This window comes from Cylas formicarius, unplaced genomic scaffold, assembly GCF_029955315.1.
Source record: "Cylas formicarius isolate icCylForm1 unplaced genomic scaffold, icCylForm1.1 PGA_scaffold_5__7_contigs__length_24384050, whole genome shotgun sequence".
NCBI classification, from domain to species: Eukaryota; Metazoa; Arthropoda; class Insecta; order Coleoptera; family Brentidae; genus Cylas; species Cylas formicarius.
The window spans coordinates 10,968,434-10,982,814 of NW_026844341.1; the positions used below are offsets into that span (position 1 = coordinate 10,968,434).

Consider the following 14,381-nt stretch of genomic DNA (forward strand, 5'->3'; position numbering starts at 1 on the left):
GTGCATGGTATGGTATTCTGTGGATATACAGGGTAATAAAATTGAGCTTGATTCCGAAATTAAATATTTAGGGGTGATCTATGCAAAAAAATTGATAAGAAAATAGGGTTTTTTAACCGTGTATCGCGGTTTTTATCGCAGTGGACTAGGATATTAGTGTATAATAGTATAATTTTGCCTCATTTTTCATATGTTTGTTCATTGCTTATATCTTGTACAAAAGAAGATTTAAATAAGTTACCGTTACAACAAAATTGGGTTATGAGAATCATCCTGAACTGTGATTGATATACTCCTATAAAGACTATGTTAGACCAGCTAAATTGGCTAAGTGTCGGGCAGTTCATTAGAAGAGCAAGTTTAATGTTGGTTTATGGAATTGCGCACAATCACCAACCAGGCTGTCTAAAATTATGGTTGGAAAAAATGTCAAACTTTTATCAACATAATATACGTGCCAATCAGCACTTCAATGTTTCTATGGCGAAAACAACAAATTTACAGAAAACTCTATTCTGCGATGGTGTTTGTAATTTTAATGAACTGCCGGATAATATTAAGGGCGCGCCTTGCCCAAGAGTGTTCAAAAAGAGACTTACGGGGTATTTGCGAAGTTTATAGTTTTGTTTATGCAAATTTTACTTGCTTATGTAAATAGCCAAGTGCTAAATAAATAAATAAATAAATTCTGTTAAACGGGGAAGTAAAAATTAATTGAAATGATTCCACATTCGCTTATTAAAAATCTAAGCCATTCATAGACTTGGTTCCATTTTGCAGATGTGTTATCCATACCCGGAGGTGAAGTATCAAAAATTACTATCAATTAGATAAAGCAACCTTGGGTGAATGGTCAAGATTCCGTAAAAAAAATAAACAAGCTGATCTAAAATTTCAAAGAAAATACCAGACGAGATATTGTTGTCCGTATGGATGCTGCCACCTTGAAATATTGTATAGGTGTATTTTTTTAAGCATTCGGTTATTGACGAGTTATTTTAAAACCGCGTTAACGATAGAGATAAAAAACGGACGCCCCGTGTTATTTGTCGGGTGATTAATTTCAACTAATTCGTCTTTTTGAGAAACACGCAACATTTGGGCGGTAATTACACGTACCTATACAAAGTGCTTCTTACATCATCGGCTTAATTAAAGATGCGTCGGTTCATGGAATGTGGTAGATCATCGGTTAAGGACAAGCCCGAGATAATTATCCCCAAACTCTGGTCGATATTAAAATTCATTTTATACTATAGCCGCGAGGTATATTTTAAGGTTGAGCTTAGGAGACAATCCTTTCTTTAAATGCGATAATATTTCTCTTACAGGAAATTTCTGAAAATTGTTTAATTTTTATGATATTTTTAAAATAAAAGTTATATTTGACATTCACAGTTCCTAAAAGGACTGCTAGTTCAAACGGTTTTTTTTTTAATACGAAATTCTGAAAATTCCTCTTTGTTCCAAATTGTATGTGCCTAATGATTGTGATTAATGTTGCTTTTATTTAGTCCTTAGTCTAGAAAATACGACGATAAGATAGATAACTCTTATATCAGTGAAAATATTTAATTTTATAACGCTTTACTTTCCTTGATATGTGGATCCCAAGTCCTCATCCCAACCGTCCCTTGACTGATGCATTTCAGTGATGCAATCTTCGTTTGTTTAGCAGAGAAGTTTTCCTCGATGTATGAATGTATGAAATGCTCCATTCGATTACTCCGAAGCTATAAATAACTTTTTCAATTCCTTTTTTCAAATAATATTTGATTAAGCAAGCGGCGAGAATTTACTGGCATCCATGAGTATAAAATTTCAATCCCTCAGAAAATTTCGTGGGATGAGTTGCATAGATTTTTGAATGCCTTCAAAATTTGAAACCGATTGTTAAAGTGCATTCAGCTAGTCTGCACCGGTACCATAAAGCTTAAAGTGGTCCACAAATAATTATATATCATAATAATGATTATTATTATTCTGACGCCATGTAGTTTTTTAGCATTTAAACCGAATGCTGGGATGTCAAGGCAATAAGTTCAATATCGATTTGGAAACACGGTGGGCTGGACGCTTCTAGATATCTTAGCATTTTTTCGTAAATTAAAGCGTTTTCTGAGAATATAAATTTCTTCTCAGGTTCAGGGAAAAGATAACCCTGTTTTTTTGCAGCTTAGTTTTGGTTTGTTGAAGTATCTTGTAAGATTATTTTTGTCTTTCAAACCCACACTCTCCAGGCTTGCTTGTAGCGATGTACAAATCTTTCAATTGCTAAATGATTATTTTATGAAAAATGTTAAATGGCATTTCTGATGATTATGAAAAAAATAATCAAAGTGGCGTTTTTCAATTTGTTGTTTTCAAAAGTGAGTATTAAAGTGTAATTAAAGTATAAGCTATAGCATACTACAAACTTTAAAAGAACACCTCAGCGGGCAGACGACCAAGATTATTAAGGGCTCATTTCATTACTGCTGAAAAGTTATCTTCCCATTTCATGTTTCATTTTATACAATACAATATCCAAATAAACAATTATTAACATGCAAGAAACTCAATATTTTAAAATTTTATAATTTATATGTGTTTTTTACATTATTAATTTTCAACTTAGTATAATAATGTATAATTACATTAATTAATACAAAATAACATTTTCTCAAAAGAATATTAACAAAATATTATTCCCAAAACTGTTGTTGGAGACCATTTTCTCGAATGCCAAACTCTCACATTGTTCTTATTTTTTAAATGGCATTTAAAAGAATTGTTGATCTTCTTCCTTTCGAGTTTCGAAAGTTAAATCAATCAAATTAACTGCCGCTTAATGTTCTGTTACAGCCTCGTATCGTGTTATATATATATTTTATTTTCCAAATATCCCCATAAAAAAAACTAAAACTGAAAGATCCGGAGATCTTCCAGGTGCGTTGGTACCTATCCATTTTTGAGAGAAGTTGTCATCTAAAAATTGTCTTCAAAGTCCAGAGGACACCATTTTACTGAAGGTATATACTAAAAGAATCTCTTCTTGTAATTCTATAATGACTTCCCCAAGAATGTGTAGGTCCCGACGTGCTGTAAGACCTCCTTCATGAATTCGTTATGCTATTCGTTGTCTCGTAATAAAACACGACAGCCCTTTCAAAAATTAACTGCTTTTTTTTTGTAGACCAGTTGCTCATGTTATGGCGGTTAAAAATTCCCGAACTTGAGAAGTAACATTCGTTAGACCATATTAAAAGTCTCCCAAAAGAAAAATGTTGAACACTCCTAAACTTGTATCGATGGTATTTTTTTTTTATTCTTTGGCCAGTCGATCTTGGTACCCCCACTACTTGATCTATGTGTTTGCAAAATGTTGGCGGGTTGTTTTTATGTAACCTAATACATTTGTTTCTCTTTGCTCCCTATTCTGCTTTAAATAATTTTCGGGTCGTGATTGAATAAAGGATCCGTGCCTAACTAGATTTATTTTCAGCTGTTTGTTGTACCTCTGGATATCTAATATAAACAAAACACATTTCTATAATATAAAAACTGAACTGACTATACCCCTTGAAAAACCTTACCTGTAATATATTTTTCAGAATTTTCGTACATTGCCATTGTTATAGTAAATTAATTAAAATGAAATAATCACGGAAAGAAGGTAATAAAAATATGATTATAAACTGATAGTGTCGGAAGTTTTTGACACATTTGCTTTTTTGTTTTTAATAGATGAGTCATAGCCAACTAGGTCCTTGACATTATTATCACATAATATTTAATAAGGAATTATTATTAAAAAAAAAATCATAATATTTTTTCGAATTTAAGTAAAGAGTCTCTTGTATGGTATATTTAGTTGACTTCCGATGGGCTACTTATACAAATAAAATAAAAAATTAAAAAATGAATTTTGAGTTTAATTTTCAAAAAAAACCTTATCCTTATAGCTTAAATATATAGGGTGCTAGGGTAACTTAAATGTATGTGGTGTACCAGTTGAAAAATAGCATACTACGCCACTGGATTCTGCGGAAAAAATCCTAAATGAACGTTTTTTCAGCTCTTCAATATTTCATAAGACCACGGATATACGGGGTTCGTTCTAAAATGGATAGTTTTGGATTTCACCCTGTATCTCAAATAATCTGAATCTCGACAATGATAGTTTTGTTAGCGGCTTCATTAATTTCACAAAACAGTAGCATAAACCGCGGCTCTCTAATTTTAAAAATAACTGAGATACCCCATAAAAGTGTCCAGAATGGGATACCCTATACAGTTTTAGCAATTTTACCAATTTGAGTAAATAGCAAATTGGAGTTTTCTGTTGAAAAATGGACGCGCCTTCCGCCCTCTTGGAAACAAATAAGACGATAATATAAAAAGCGTTTTAATTTTCAGTCTCATAAGAATAAAAATTTACAATTTGGCATTGACGTGTATAGCCAAAACCGCATCGTCTTCGCCAGCTGATAACGACACTTGCGCCCTGCTGTTTCCGTCAACGCTGACAGATTTTCCGGTACACCTGCCGTTTTCCAAGCCACCGGATATGACGTCGCAGTAGGTACCGGCTGGTAAACCTGTCTGGATGCTCTCGTTGATGTCGCCGGAAATGGTAAAGGCGGCAAATCCTTTGTCTCCTCGGCTGAACGCGACCTGGTTGTCTCCGTTGTCCCACCAGTCGTTGAGTCCGGTTCCTGCCACGACGCTTCTAAATTCCACCATGTTGAAGATTTGGCGCCACCGGTGTTCACAGATCCAACCGTTGGTGCATGTACCATCGTCGGTGAATCCAGGCGAAACCAATTCACCGTTGTTGTTTGGCGGACCTAGAAATCCATTGGCATATGTATTTCTAGAAATTTCAGACCTAATGGAAGCCAGAAAGTGAGATTTTTTATATGGAAACCGAAGTTGATTTAAATTAATTCGGAAAAGTTGAGTATTACGGAACCTAGGTTCCATTTAATATAAGATATTACGAGCTTAGGTTTTTGCAACTTTCACTCAGTAAGAAAGAAGCTGGCTCTAGAAAATTGGCCGAAATCAATTTTTGAACAGTCCACACTGGTGACTAACCACCAAAAAATACTTTATTGAGACATAATGGCAAGCTAGAAATTTCGTTACTTTACTATTTATGGAGGTCTTTATTAAGAAAATATTTTTTGACACGGATGCTAAAATAAGTGTGAGGACATAAAATTACTACTTTAGGAGAAAAATTAAAAATATAAAAAACATAGCTGAAAAAAAATTAAGGAATTCTGCTGGTAAAATCACCCTATTTTATAAATTTTGTAGAGCGTATTTATTGAGCAACTTTTCTCAATGTATGCATGTTGAAGTACGAAAAATTCTTTACTAGTTGAAACGTAATTCCTAAAAGACGTTTTGTGTACTTAATTATGATGAAGAATTAGTTTTCTTCAATTTTTGTTGATCCCGTGAAGTTGAGCAACTTTTTGCTTATTAACAATGGAAAAACAGTGTGCTTGGAATATAGCTTTGGTTTAAAACAACCTAAAATTTTATCGAATTAATTGTGCGAAAAATATTATTATTATTATTTTTACTTGAAATTTTCAGTAACTTTTTATTTCCCCAGAGGTTTTTTTGCTGGTTTGGTTTATCAACCGTTTCACTCCAACCACAGCTCATTTTTTTCGAGAAAACTATAATACTAATCAATTCAATCCTACCATTGTCTAATACAAAGTGGCGGTTACAGAGAATTCGTATTTAATATTAATCAACAGAGAGATCAAAGCTCTTACCATCATCGCTGCTCTCGAAACCGAAACTAGACATGACCTGAGTTGTGGCGTCGTAAGAATGAGCTAACATGAAAGCCGTGGCTGCTTTGTAGAGCTTGCTGTCCTTATAATTCAAGATACCGAAGTCGCCGTTTCTCTGAGTGTCGTGGTTGTCGATCATGACCAGAGCGTTGGAGCCGTCGATAAGACCCCAACCGGTGCCCCAGTTTGAGAGGTAGTGCAGTGGGTTGTTCCCTTTGAACGCATTGCCCAATTGAGCACCATGTTTGAATTCGATGACGTCCCCGAAGCCTATATATTCGGTATTGTAGACAGGATCATTGCCCGTATCAATCACCTCTTGGTAGTAATAGGCCCTAGCACCGTCACCGAAGAACTCGGAGTTCAAGTTGTCGACGCTGTTGAAGATGGCCTCCAAGTCGGAAGGCCACATGTGTTTGGCGGCGTCGACCCTGAAACCGGCCACGCCCAAACCGATTAAGTGATTCATGTAGTCCCTGATCTTTCCTCTGACGTAATCCTGCGATTGGTCGAGGTCTTTCAGTCCACTGAGCTCGCAGTTTCTGATCGAGTTCGCGTCGTTGTAGTCAATATCGCAACTGCCATGGAAGTTTTCGTTGCTGTATGAGACGGCCGGGTACCATTTGCTTCCTGCATCGCAGTTACTGCCCGCAGTACCTGTACCGGAAGTGGCAGCCATGTGGTTGACGACTAAGTCGACGTAAATTCTAAATGAATGAAAATTAATGTAGAAATATTTTGCACAATTAGTTGTAAGTGGAAATGTTCCGCATTAATATTCATGTTCATAAATACAGGGTGTTTTCTAATGAAATGTCAATAATTAAAGGGGCGATTTTTGAGTACATTTTAAACAGGAAAACTCCATATGAACATATGTCGGAAACTTCTTAAATTTTAATATCCAGGGTGGTTTTAAATAAATTAAATTTTGTTAATATCTGTAATGCCATAGATATACCAAGACGCATTATTTAGTGCACAACAATTTTTTTTAAATGCACCAGTGGTGTGCGTACTGAATTTCACATGTCTATTTTGGTAGACATTTATGCTACACCATTGATTTCTCTTACAATAAAAATTATTCTTACAATCTTCAATCATTTCTAAACAAATTTAATTTCTTGAGTAATTGTCTATTGTCTATACGATGTACGTAAACTCTGTGGTATATTTTCTAAGTCTTTATAGTCATTTCTCATCATTGTGTCTCTAAGAATTGTTAATTCTGTTGCAAAGGCGATTGTTTGACATCAGTTTATAAATTCAGTTCTTCGCGCCTTATTAATTTATTTTTGAATGAATGGTCTAGTTTACTATTGACGAGTTGGCAGATATGCATTTCATGTATGGTTTGGTTGATGACAGTGCGCCGGAAGCTGGGCGATTATATCAAGAGCGCTTTCCTAATAGAGTCATACCAGATAATCGAACATTTTCAATTGTACATAGAATGTTGACTGAAACAGGTACTTTGAGGGCAAATAATTATTTAAAAGGGGCCTATTAGACTTTGAAAATTGCAGAAATTTAAGCAGTTTTAAAGTCTATTGATAAAAATCCTGAACGTACTAGAAAAATGGGAAATAAGCTGAATATCTCGCGAGCCTTGGTTTAGAAATTATTGCCGATGGTCTGTTGTACTCATATCACATTTAACGAGTCCAAGCGTTGTTTCAAAGAGATTTTTATATTATTTCGTATTAATTTTGGTAAATGGTTTTTGGACAGAACTGCGCATTATCCCTTGTTTGTCCAAGAAATACTATTTACAGATGAAGCTAGCTTTTCCAGAAATGCTGTCAGAAATGTTCACAATAACCATAGTTGGGCCGATGAAAACCCCCAGAGTGCTCGGCAATATAAGGAAGCGTTTATCCTTCAAGGTGGAGCCATACTTTCTAAAAACTAGATATATTTTTTAGATAGGTATTTTATTTTTCACAAAAAAGTTCTCGATTTAAACAATGTAGTGGCGACCTAATTAACCGAAACATTTATGTGAGTCATTTGTTGCTCCACATTTCAACTGCTGTAATGTGATTTATGTCTTTTTTTATCGATGGTAAGTCTAGACGCCGTGCTCAGATGTCGCAGAATGCTTGTGTACGTTTTATTATGAAATTTGACCGCATATCATCAGCTTATTTTTTCTTAAAATGGAACCATTTCAACCAGTTCAACATATTCGTTAAGAAAATTTTACATAATCTTGATTCATCGACTACACTAGGAGAGCGAATTATTCCTATAAGTACCATCGATCCTGCAAATGTAATGTAAAGCAAAGCAACAATCTAACGGCGCCACATCATCAGAGTGCGCGATTCGTTTCTACAATTTTATGTCACGTGAATTTACTTAAATTTAAATGCATTTAAAAAATGTCCAAAGATCATTTGCTAAAAATACATTTCTCCTAAATTGACTTTCTATCTGAGTATCATATCGCTTTTGCAAATTCTTTATCTCAATTACTTTGCTGGTGAGTGTTTTTCTTTTCCTTTTTGCTTCTGATTGTGTTTTCCATAGTTTCAGTATTAATTTTTTTTTCGCAATGCTGTGTTAATTTTACGCATAATGAAAGCGAAGCTTCACAATGAAAAAATTGATGCTTTTTAAATAAAGGCTTATTTATTTCTCATTGTTCTGTTGCAACAAGTAAGAAATAGTTATTAATTTTTTTTTGCTTAATATATCTGGCATTATTTGACTTTTTTTGCGTAAGAAATAGTTATCTTTTTTTTTTGCTTAATATATCTGGAATTATTTGACTTTTTTTTGCGTAAGAAATAGTTATCTTTTTTTTTGCTTAATATATCTGGAATTATTTGACTTTTTTTTGCGTAAGAAATAGTTATCTTTTTTTTTTGCTTAATATATCTGGAATTATTTGACTTTTTTTGCGTAAGAAATAGTTATCTTTTTTTTTTTGCTTAATATATCTGGTATTATTTGACTTTTTTTGCCCATTTGGACTTTAATAATAAACAGTCAGTTTTATTCTAATTCCATTGAAGTAAGAATTTATCTTATTTTGGTGTCTTCAAACAACCTCATTCCAATTAAATGAATAAAGTTATTCGATTAGATTACATTTCTGGACACCCTGTATAACTCAAATACATAATTTGGCCTGCTCCTTTATTTCCCAATAAATTTTGCTTACGACGTTGACAATTGACACTATATTGCAGTTTGCAAAAATTGAAATTATTTAAAAACCCTGTTTAAATTTGAAAAAATACGTACATCGATACTTCTTTGCACATCGGTGTTAAAAAGTTCATTTTCTTACAGTGTGCTGCTGTTTTGATTGCATTACCCAAAAGAATGCATAGATTTTATCAGTTCCATATGCCACTCAAAATAAAGAACTACGAAATTGGGTACTGAAATTTGATTTTTATTCAATTGATTCGCAAATCCAAATGCAAATAAACATATCGCAAAAATTAAACTTTTTTAAAAATCTCTTAATTCGGGAAGAATTGCTAATGAAAGGACCTGTATTAAGTAATTACCGTATGCCAACTTGATTACATCGTCGAACCATGTCAGCGAATGCTCCTTCATCCCCAGACCTTGTCGTCAGTGAATAACTGATGGGCTGGTACCTTTCCCACCATGGTCTGTAGGGGTTGTCAATGATGACGTTTTCACTTGGAGGTGATATCTATAATTTAAAAACAAGTTTCTACAGAAAATTTGAATTACAATTAGAACATTATCTTAACAGTTTTGGTTAGTTGCTTGTTACGTGCGTCCACGTTCATTTGATAAAAATGTATAAATATATATTGGATTGATACTTGATAATTTTTTTAAACAAAGAGTTGCCTTATCACGATAAATTTGTTCTGTGATAATGTTGCCATATTAAACCATTGAAATAATATTTAAATTTAAACTTGTTTAATTATCATCCACTTTCATTAATTCCTCCAAAAAATCAAAGCCTATTTCAAAGATAATAGGTCAGCCATTTATATTTTCTCTCATATGGCTTTTTAAATAATATTATTTTAATTTTTATTAATAATATTAATTTGTGAGTATTAAAGCACCAGGCTCTTGAAACTACGAAGAGAAAGTATATTGGTAAGTGCATTTTCCGAAGGGAAGGAGAATAGAAAAATAAAGGAGAAGAGTTAAAAGAAAACGATTCTGCTGCTAACTTATTTTCTTAAATAGCCTAATTAGTTTATGCTAATTGCTAAGTTTATGCTAAACTTGTATTGGCTATGGTGTTTCAAGCAAAACATAGCAATTTTTACTTAGAATTTAACAATTAAAATACCATTTTTTTAACACGGCTTTTTTTTTATAGATTTTATTAATAGAACATCCTGTCAAATGAATTAAAATTTCAATATGTAGATTTTGGATGATGTAACAAAGTTCTCTTCCATTTAAAGTTCGTCCAATATTGGTTCTTGGCATTAGTTAGTTTTGAACGATTCTTATAACCACTATTTTGTTCGAACTCCCTATTTATTTGTGCTGTATAACTTTTTTGCTTTTTCTTTTCCAACTCAATTAGTTAATTAGTCCTTAATGTCTTTAAAAGTGTATTTTTCTCATAATGCTGGTCGTAGCACAAATTAATTGCCGCGTCTGCATTCTTCTCGTCTTTTATAAAACAACGAATCACATCTCATTCAACAAAATAAAGCAAGTTTTAAGTTTGAGTTTTCCTTTTAATCATATCCGATTTTGATCCACCCCGTATCCACAGATCTTTAATCTCGAATCAGTGCAAATCATTCGAAAGGCATATCGATTATTATACACAAAATTCGTCTACGCCTTGCGAATTTGGAACAAATGTTTACTTAACTATCATCACACGTGATTACTTTTATTTGTCAAGGATGTGTTTTGTTTGGAGATAAAACCGACGCAAAAATAACAACGTATGCTTTTATCTCGGGAGTATGGCGCCCTCACACGATTAACGACCGGAATAAAATATAGCATGTAATTTTTCAAGAAAACCTCTACGTAACACTATAATACTTCTGGGCTCTTCCTGGAACTGCTCAGTTAAGATCCCAATAAGCAAACGAAATGTCAGCAAGTTAGATTTATCAATAACAAACAGGAATCCAAACATTGGTAAATAGTTTGCTATTCATACCTGAATGCCTCCGAATCTCTTCTTGCTCAAGAAGTTCTCGCACTCTGCAGCAATGTCTGCCCATTTCCACTCGAACAGGTGGACGATGGTATTTCTTCCGTCGACAAAGTGCGGATCTTTCTGGGCCAACACGGAACTGCTAGCCACAGCTGCAAGGGTTACCAATAAAACAGCTCGCATTTTGGCGTGTTTATCTTAGACGGGACCTAAGTGAAAAAGAAACTGCGTGTGACATTTATATAAGCGAATTACAAGTGTTTGCGGTCGAGATAAAATGAAGTGGAACTCGTTGTTTAGTCAGTCCTGTGAATACTGCAATTCGAACAACGAGTGCAATAGAATTTTTGTATTGCGCAACATTAATTACGAAACTAGAAGGAACTGAAAGCGGTGCTTGCTTCTAGAACTACTGACGTGGGCTGCAGCAATACGGGTAGCAAGAAGTTATAATGAATTCAAAGAATACTTCGACAGGAAGGTTTTAGACCCTCGTTCACCTTTATTACCTTGAGTTGCTAACTCTTCAAGAAATATATCTTTTGGAAAAGTGAAACACAATTAGCTTTACAGACTTTTATGGAATTTACTCTTAACCCAGCATTTTATGAAGTAAAGTAGCTCTCGAAAAGCGTTACTACAGCTTAACCACCTGTCTTGGAGGGAGAGTTTAATATAAGGGCAGCTTTATTTCTAGACTAGAAGAATATTGAAGGCACTTTGCAGACAAGACCAGACCAAATATCCACCATAAGATATGCATAACTTGTTTGGAACTGAAACAATCATAATATACGCACCGAATGATGACGCAACTTAACAAATTAAAGATCAGATACTGGAGCCTCGCACATGAACTGAATAAAATAAAAGTCCACCAAGACATAATAATTGCAGGTGCTTTCAAGGATAGGGTGGGCTCAAGGAAACAAGATGAAGTAGTAGAATAATACGGTGAAAACACGATAAATGGTTGCGGGGACAGTTAATAGAATTTCGCAATCAGTTCAACTCTGAAATATTAAACTCCCATTTTCCACAGAAACACATTCATATATGGAAAAGACCCACTTTAAAACAAAAATCAATTATTGACTACATAATCACAAAACAAAAATCAAAAGCAAAGTCACAAGACTGTAGAGTAAAACGGGGAGCGAATTGTGGATCGGATCATTACTTAGTCCATTTATCCATTTCGAAAAACTGTTAAAAAAATTGAAGACCATAATAATACTGGAAGAAATGTAGGATATAAATTATTTCCTCTACATCAAGGCAGCCTCAAAAATCTATTCAAGAGAAGACTAGAACAAGAACTAAACAACATACCAGTAAAGAATAGTATCGAGAAAGAACACGAGAGTCTAAAACAAGTAATAAGTAAGATGATAGGAGAAGTATTAGGAACAGAAACTAAAAGGAAATAATCAGAAGCCCCGTGGACGACTGTTGAGATAAAGGACAAATTAAAAAATAAAAATGATTCCTATAATAGATGCTCTACAACAAAGTTACCTCAACATAGAGAAAAATATCAAAGCAAAAAAAGAGAACTACGGAGATCAATAAAAATAGAAAACAACAACTTCTGGGAACAAAAGTGCATTCGCATTGAAAATCTGATGGGAGGAGCTCAGTTGACAGAGGCATGGGAAACAGTTACTAACTTAAAAAAACACACAAACGCAGGAATCAACACGCTAATCCCTATGCCAGGATGGAGACAACATTATACCCATCTGTTAGGTGAAAACAGGCCAGAATTCATAACGGTAGAGCCACTGTTAAATAACGAGGAAATTAATAGAAGTCTAACTATAACATCTGAGGAAGTTGCCCTGGAAACATCCCCGTTGAATTGCTGAAAGCAGGAGGGCCTGGTATAAGAGACAGAATAACTCAACTAATGCAAAACTGCTGCCAACAAATTCAAGTTTCTTCGGAGTGGAAGACGGCGTACCTAATATCTATTTTTAAAAAAGGAAACAGAAGAGATCCCAAACGCTATCGCGGCCTAAGTGTAAATACTACAATGAGCCGACTTTTTAGTAAAGTCGTAAATGATAATATAAGGCGGAACATCGGTCACAGAGTCAGCCAAGAGTAAAGTGGATTTACAAAAAACCGATCCTTTACAGACAAGCTATTTATTGTACAACACCTGTACAGATTAAAAATGGACAGACACTTTCACAACCGGTAAATGTCACAAATGTGGCAGCTGCACAAACAGGTTGGAAACCACGATGTAGCGAAATGGGAATCCCGATAGATGATAATGATACTCTATTCACCTTATTTTTCGCTGAGGATCAGGTTGTGATGGCCCAGGACGCGTATGACCTAGAATTCATAATGAAACCAAATACTTGGTAATAAACAGCGATACTCGATTTTAAGTTCTAGTTAATGATGATGTACGTATTAACCAAGTGCAGACATTTACATATCTAGGAACACTTGTGGATAAAAACGGGATAGAAGAAACAGAAAGAAGACACAGAATACAACAAAGTATTTTGGGCGATAAAAATATCCCAAATTAAAGCAAAAAACTAGTGGGGAAAACAATGGTGGAGTCAGTTTTAAATGGATTATATCAGACGAAGCGCAAAAATATCATGATTAGACATAAAAACCAGTGAGGAAGTAACAGCTCGAATAAAAGCAAAAAGAAGTGTGCTGGATCGAATAGAAAGACGATCCTTCAAATGGTTTGGACACTTATTCAGAATGCCTGACGAGAGATGGCCCAAAAGAATATTTCAATGAAGACCACCAGGAAAAAGGAAACGAGGCAGACCACGTAGGTCGTGGAATGAAACGATCAGAAGATTAATGAATGAGCCAAATTTACAGGTAGGGGACGTCTTGGACAGAGAGGTTTGTCAATAGTTTAATACATCTTGTATGGTATTGTAACTATACAAAAACAACGCAAAACATGTATAAAACTTTCGTCTGCCAGATCTAATCAATTAATCAAAAGCCATCAAATCCAGATTCATTGTAATAACCTCAAGTACGAAGTACCCCGAAAAAAAATGTTTTCCTTGTCGAGGGTGTTTGACATTTCGCTAAATCACTCTGTTTTGGAAAACACTTTGGCATTTCCTTTTGCGATACGATATCGAATTTACTTTGATAAAAGGTTTCCATTGCGGAGAGACGAAACGCGTAGAAAGCAAAACAATGTTGCAACGAATCTTCTATTTTACCGTATTTAAAAGAGCATGTGGTGGAAAACTATGCTGGGTAACTAACTACACGAGCTATACTAAACATTAATTTATTATACAGTATGCTCCCTAAAACTCGCAACAGATCAAACTTGTTTATAGAAAAATATTTTAAATGTTTTTTTTAGCAAATATTGATTGCACAATGAAGCAGTTTCGTTAAATTCATATTGCTTCTGGCTTTTTCAGAGGAGTGTATAT

At 34.3% G+C, this 14,381-nt stretch overlaps 1 protein-coding gene across 1 annotated transcript; it reads right to left on the minus strand.

Moving 5' to 3' along the window:
* Positions 1-4,371: 4,371 nt before the first annotated feature.
* Positions 4,372-11,247, minus strand: LOC132702612 (alpha-amylase-like). Its single transcript, XM_060671373.1, has 4 exons — positions 10,942-11,247; positions 9,326-9,477; positions 5,778-6,505; positions 4,372-4,829 (listed from the first exon to the last, which is right to left on the minus strand). The coding sequence occupies exons 1-4, from the start codon at positions 11,119-11,121 to the stop codon at positions 4,417-4,419; spliced, it is 1,473 nt and encodes a 490-aa protein (XP_060527356.1). The 5' UTR covers positions 11,122-11,247; the 3' UTR covers positions 4,372-4,416.
* Between the last annotated feature and the right edge of the window lie 3,134 nt (positions 11,248-14,381).

What these genes read in the sequence shown, in the direction of transcription:
- LOC132702612 (XM_060671373.1), bottom strand. Translation starts at nt 11,121, where the DNA reads ATGCGAGCTGTTTTATTGGTAACCCTTGCAGCTGTGGCTAGCAGTTCC. An exon ending in AGAGATTCGGAGGCATTCAG is followed by an intron (nt 9,478 to 10,941) that starts GTATGAATAGCA and finishes TTTAAATTATAG; the next exon opens with ATATCACCTCCAAGTGAAAA. An exon ending in TGTAATCAAGTTGGCATACG is followed by an intron (nt 6,506 to 9,325) that starts GTAATTACTTAA and finishes TCATTCATTTAG; the next exon opens with AATTTACGTCGACTTAGTCG.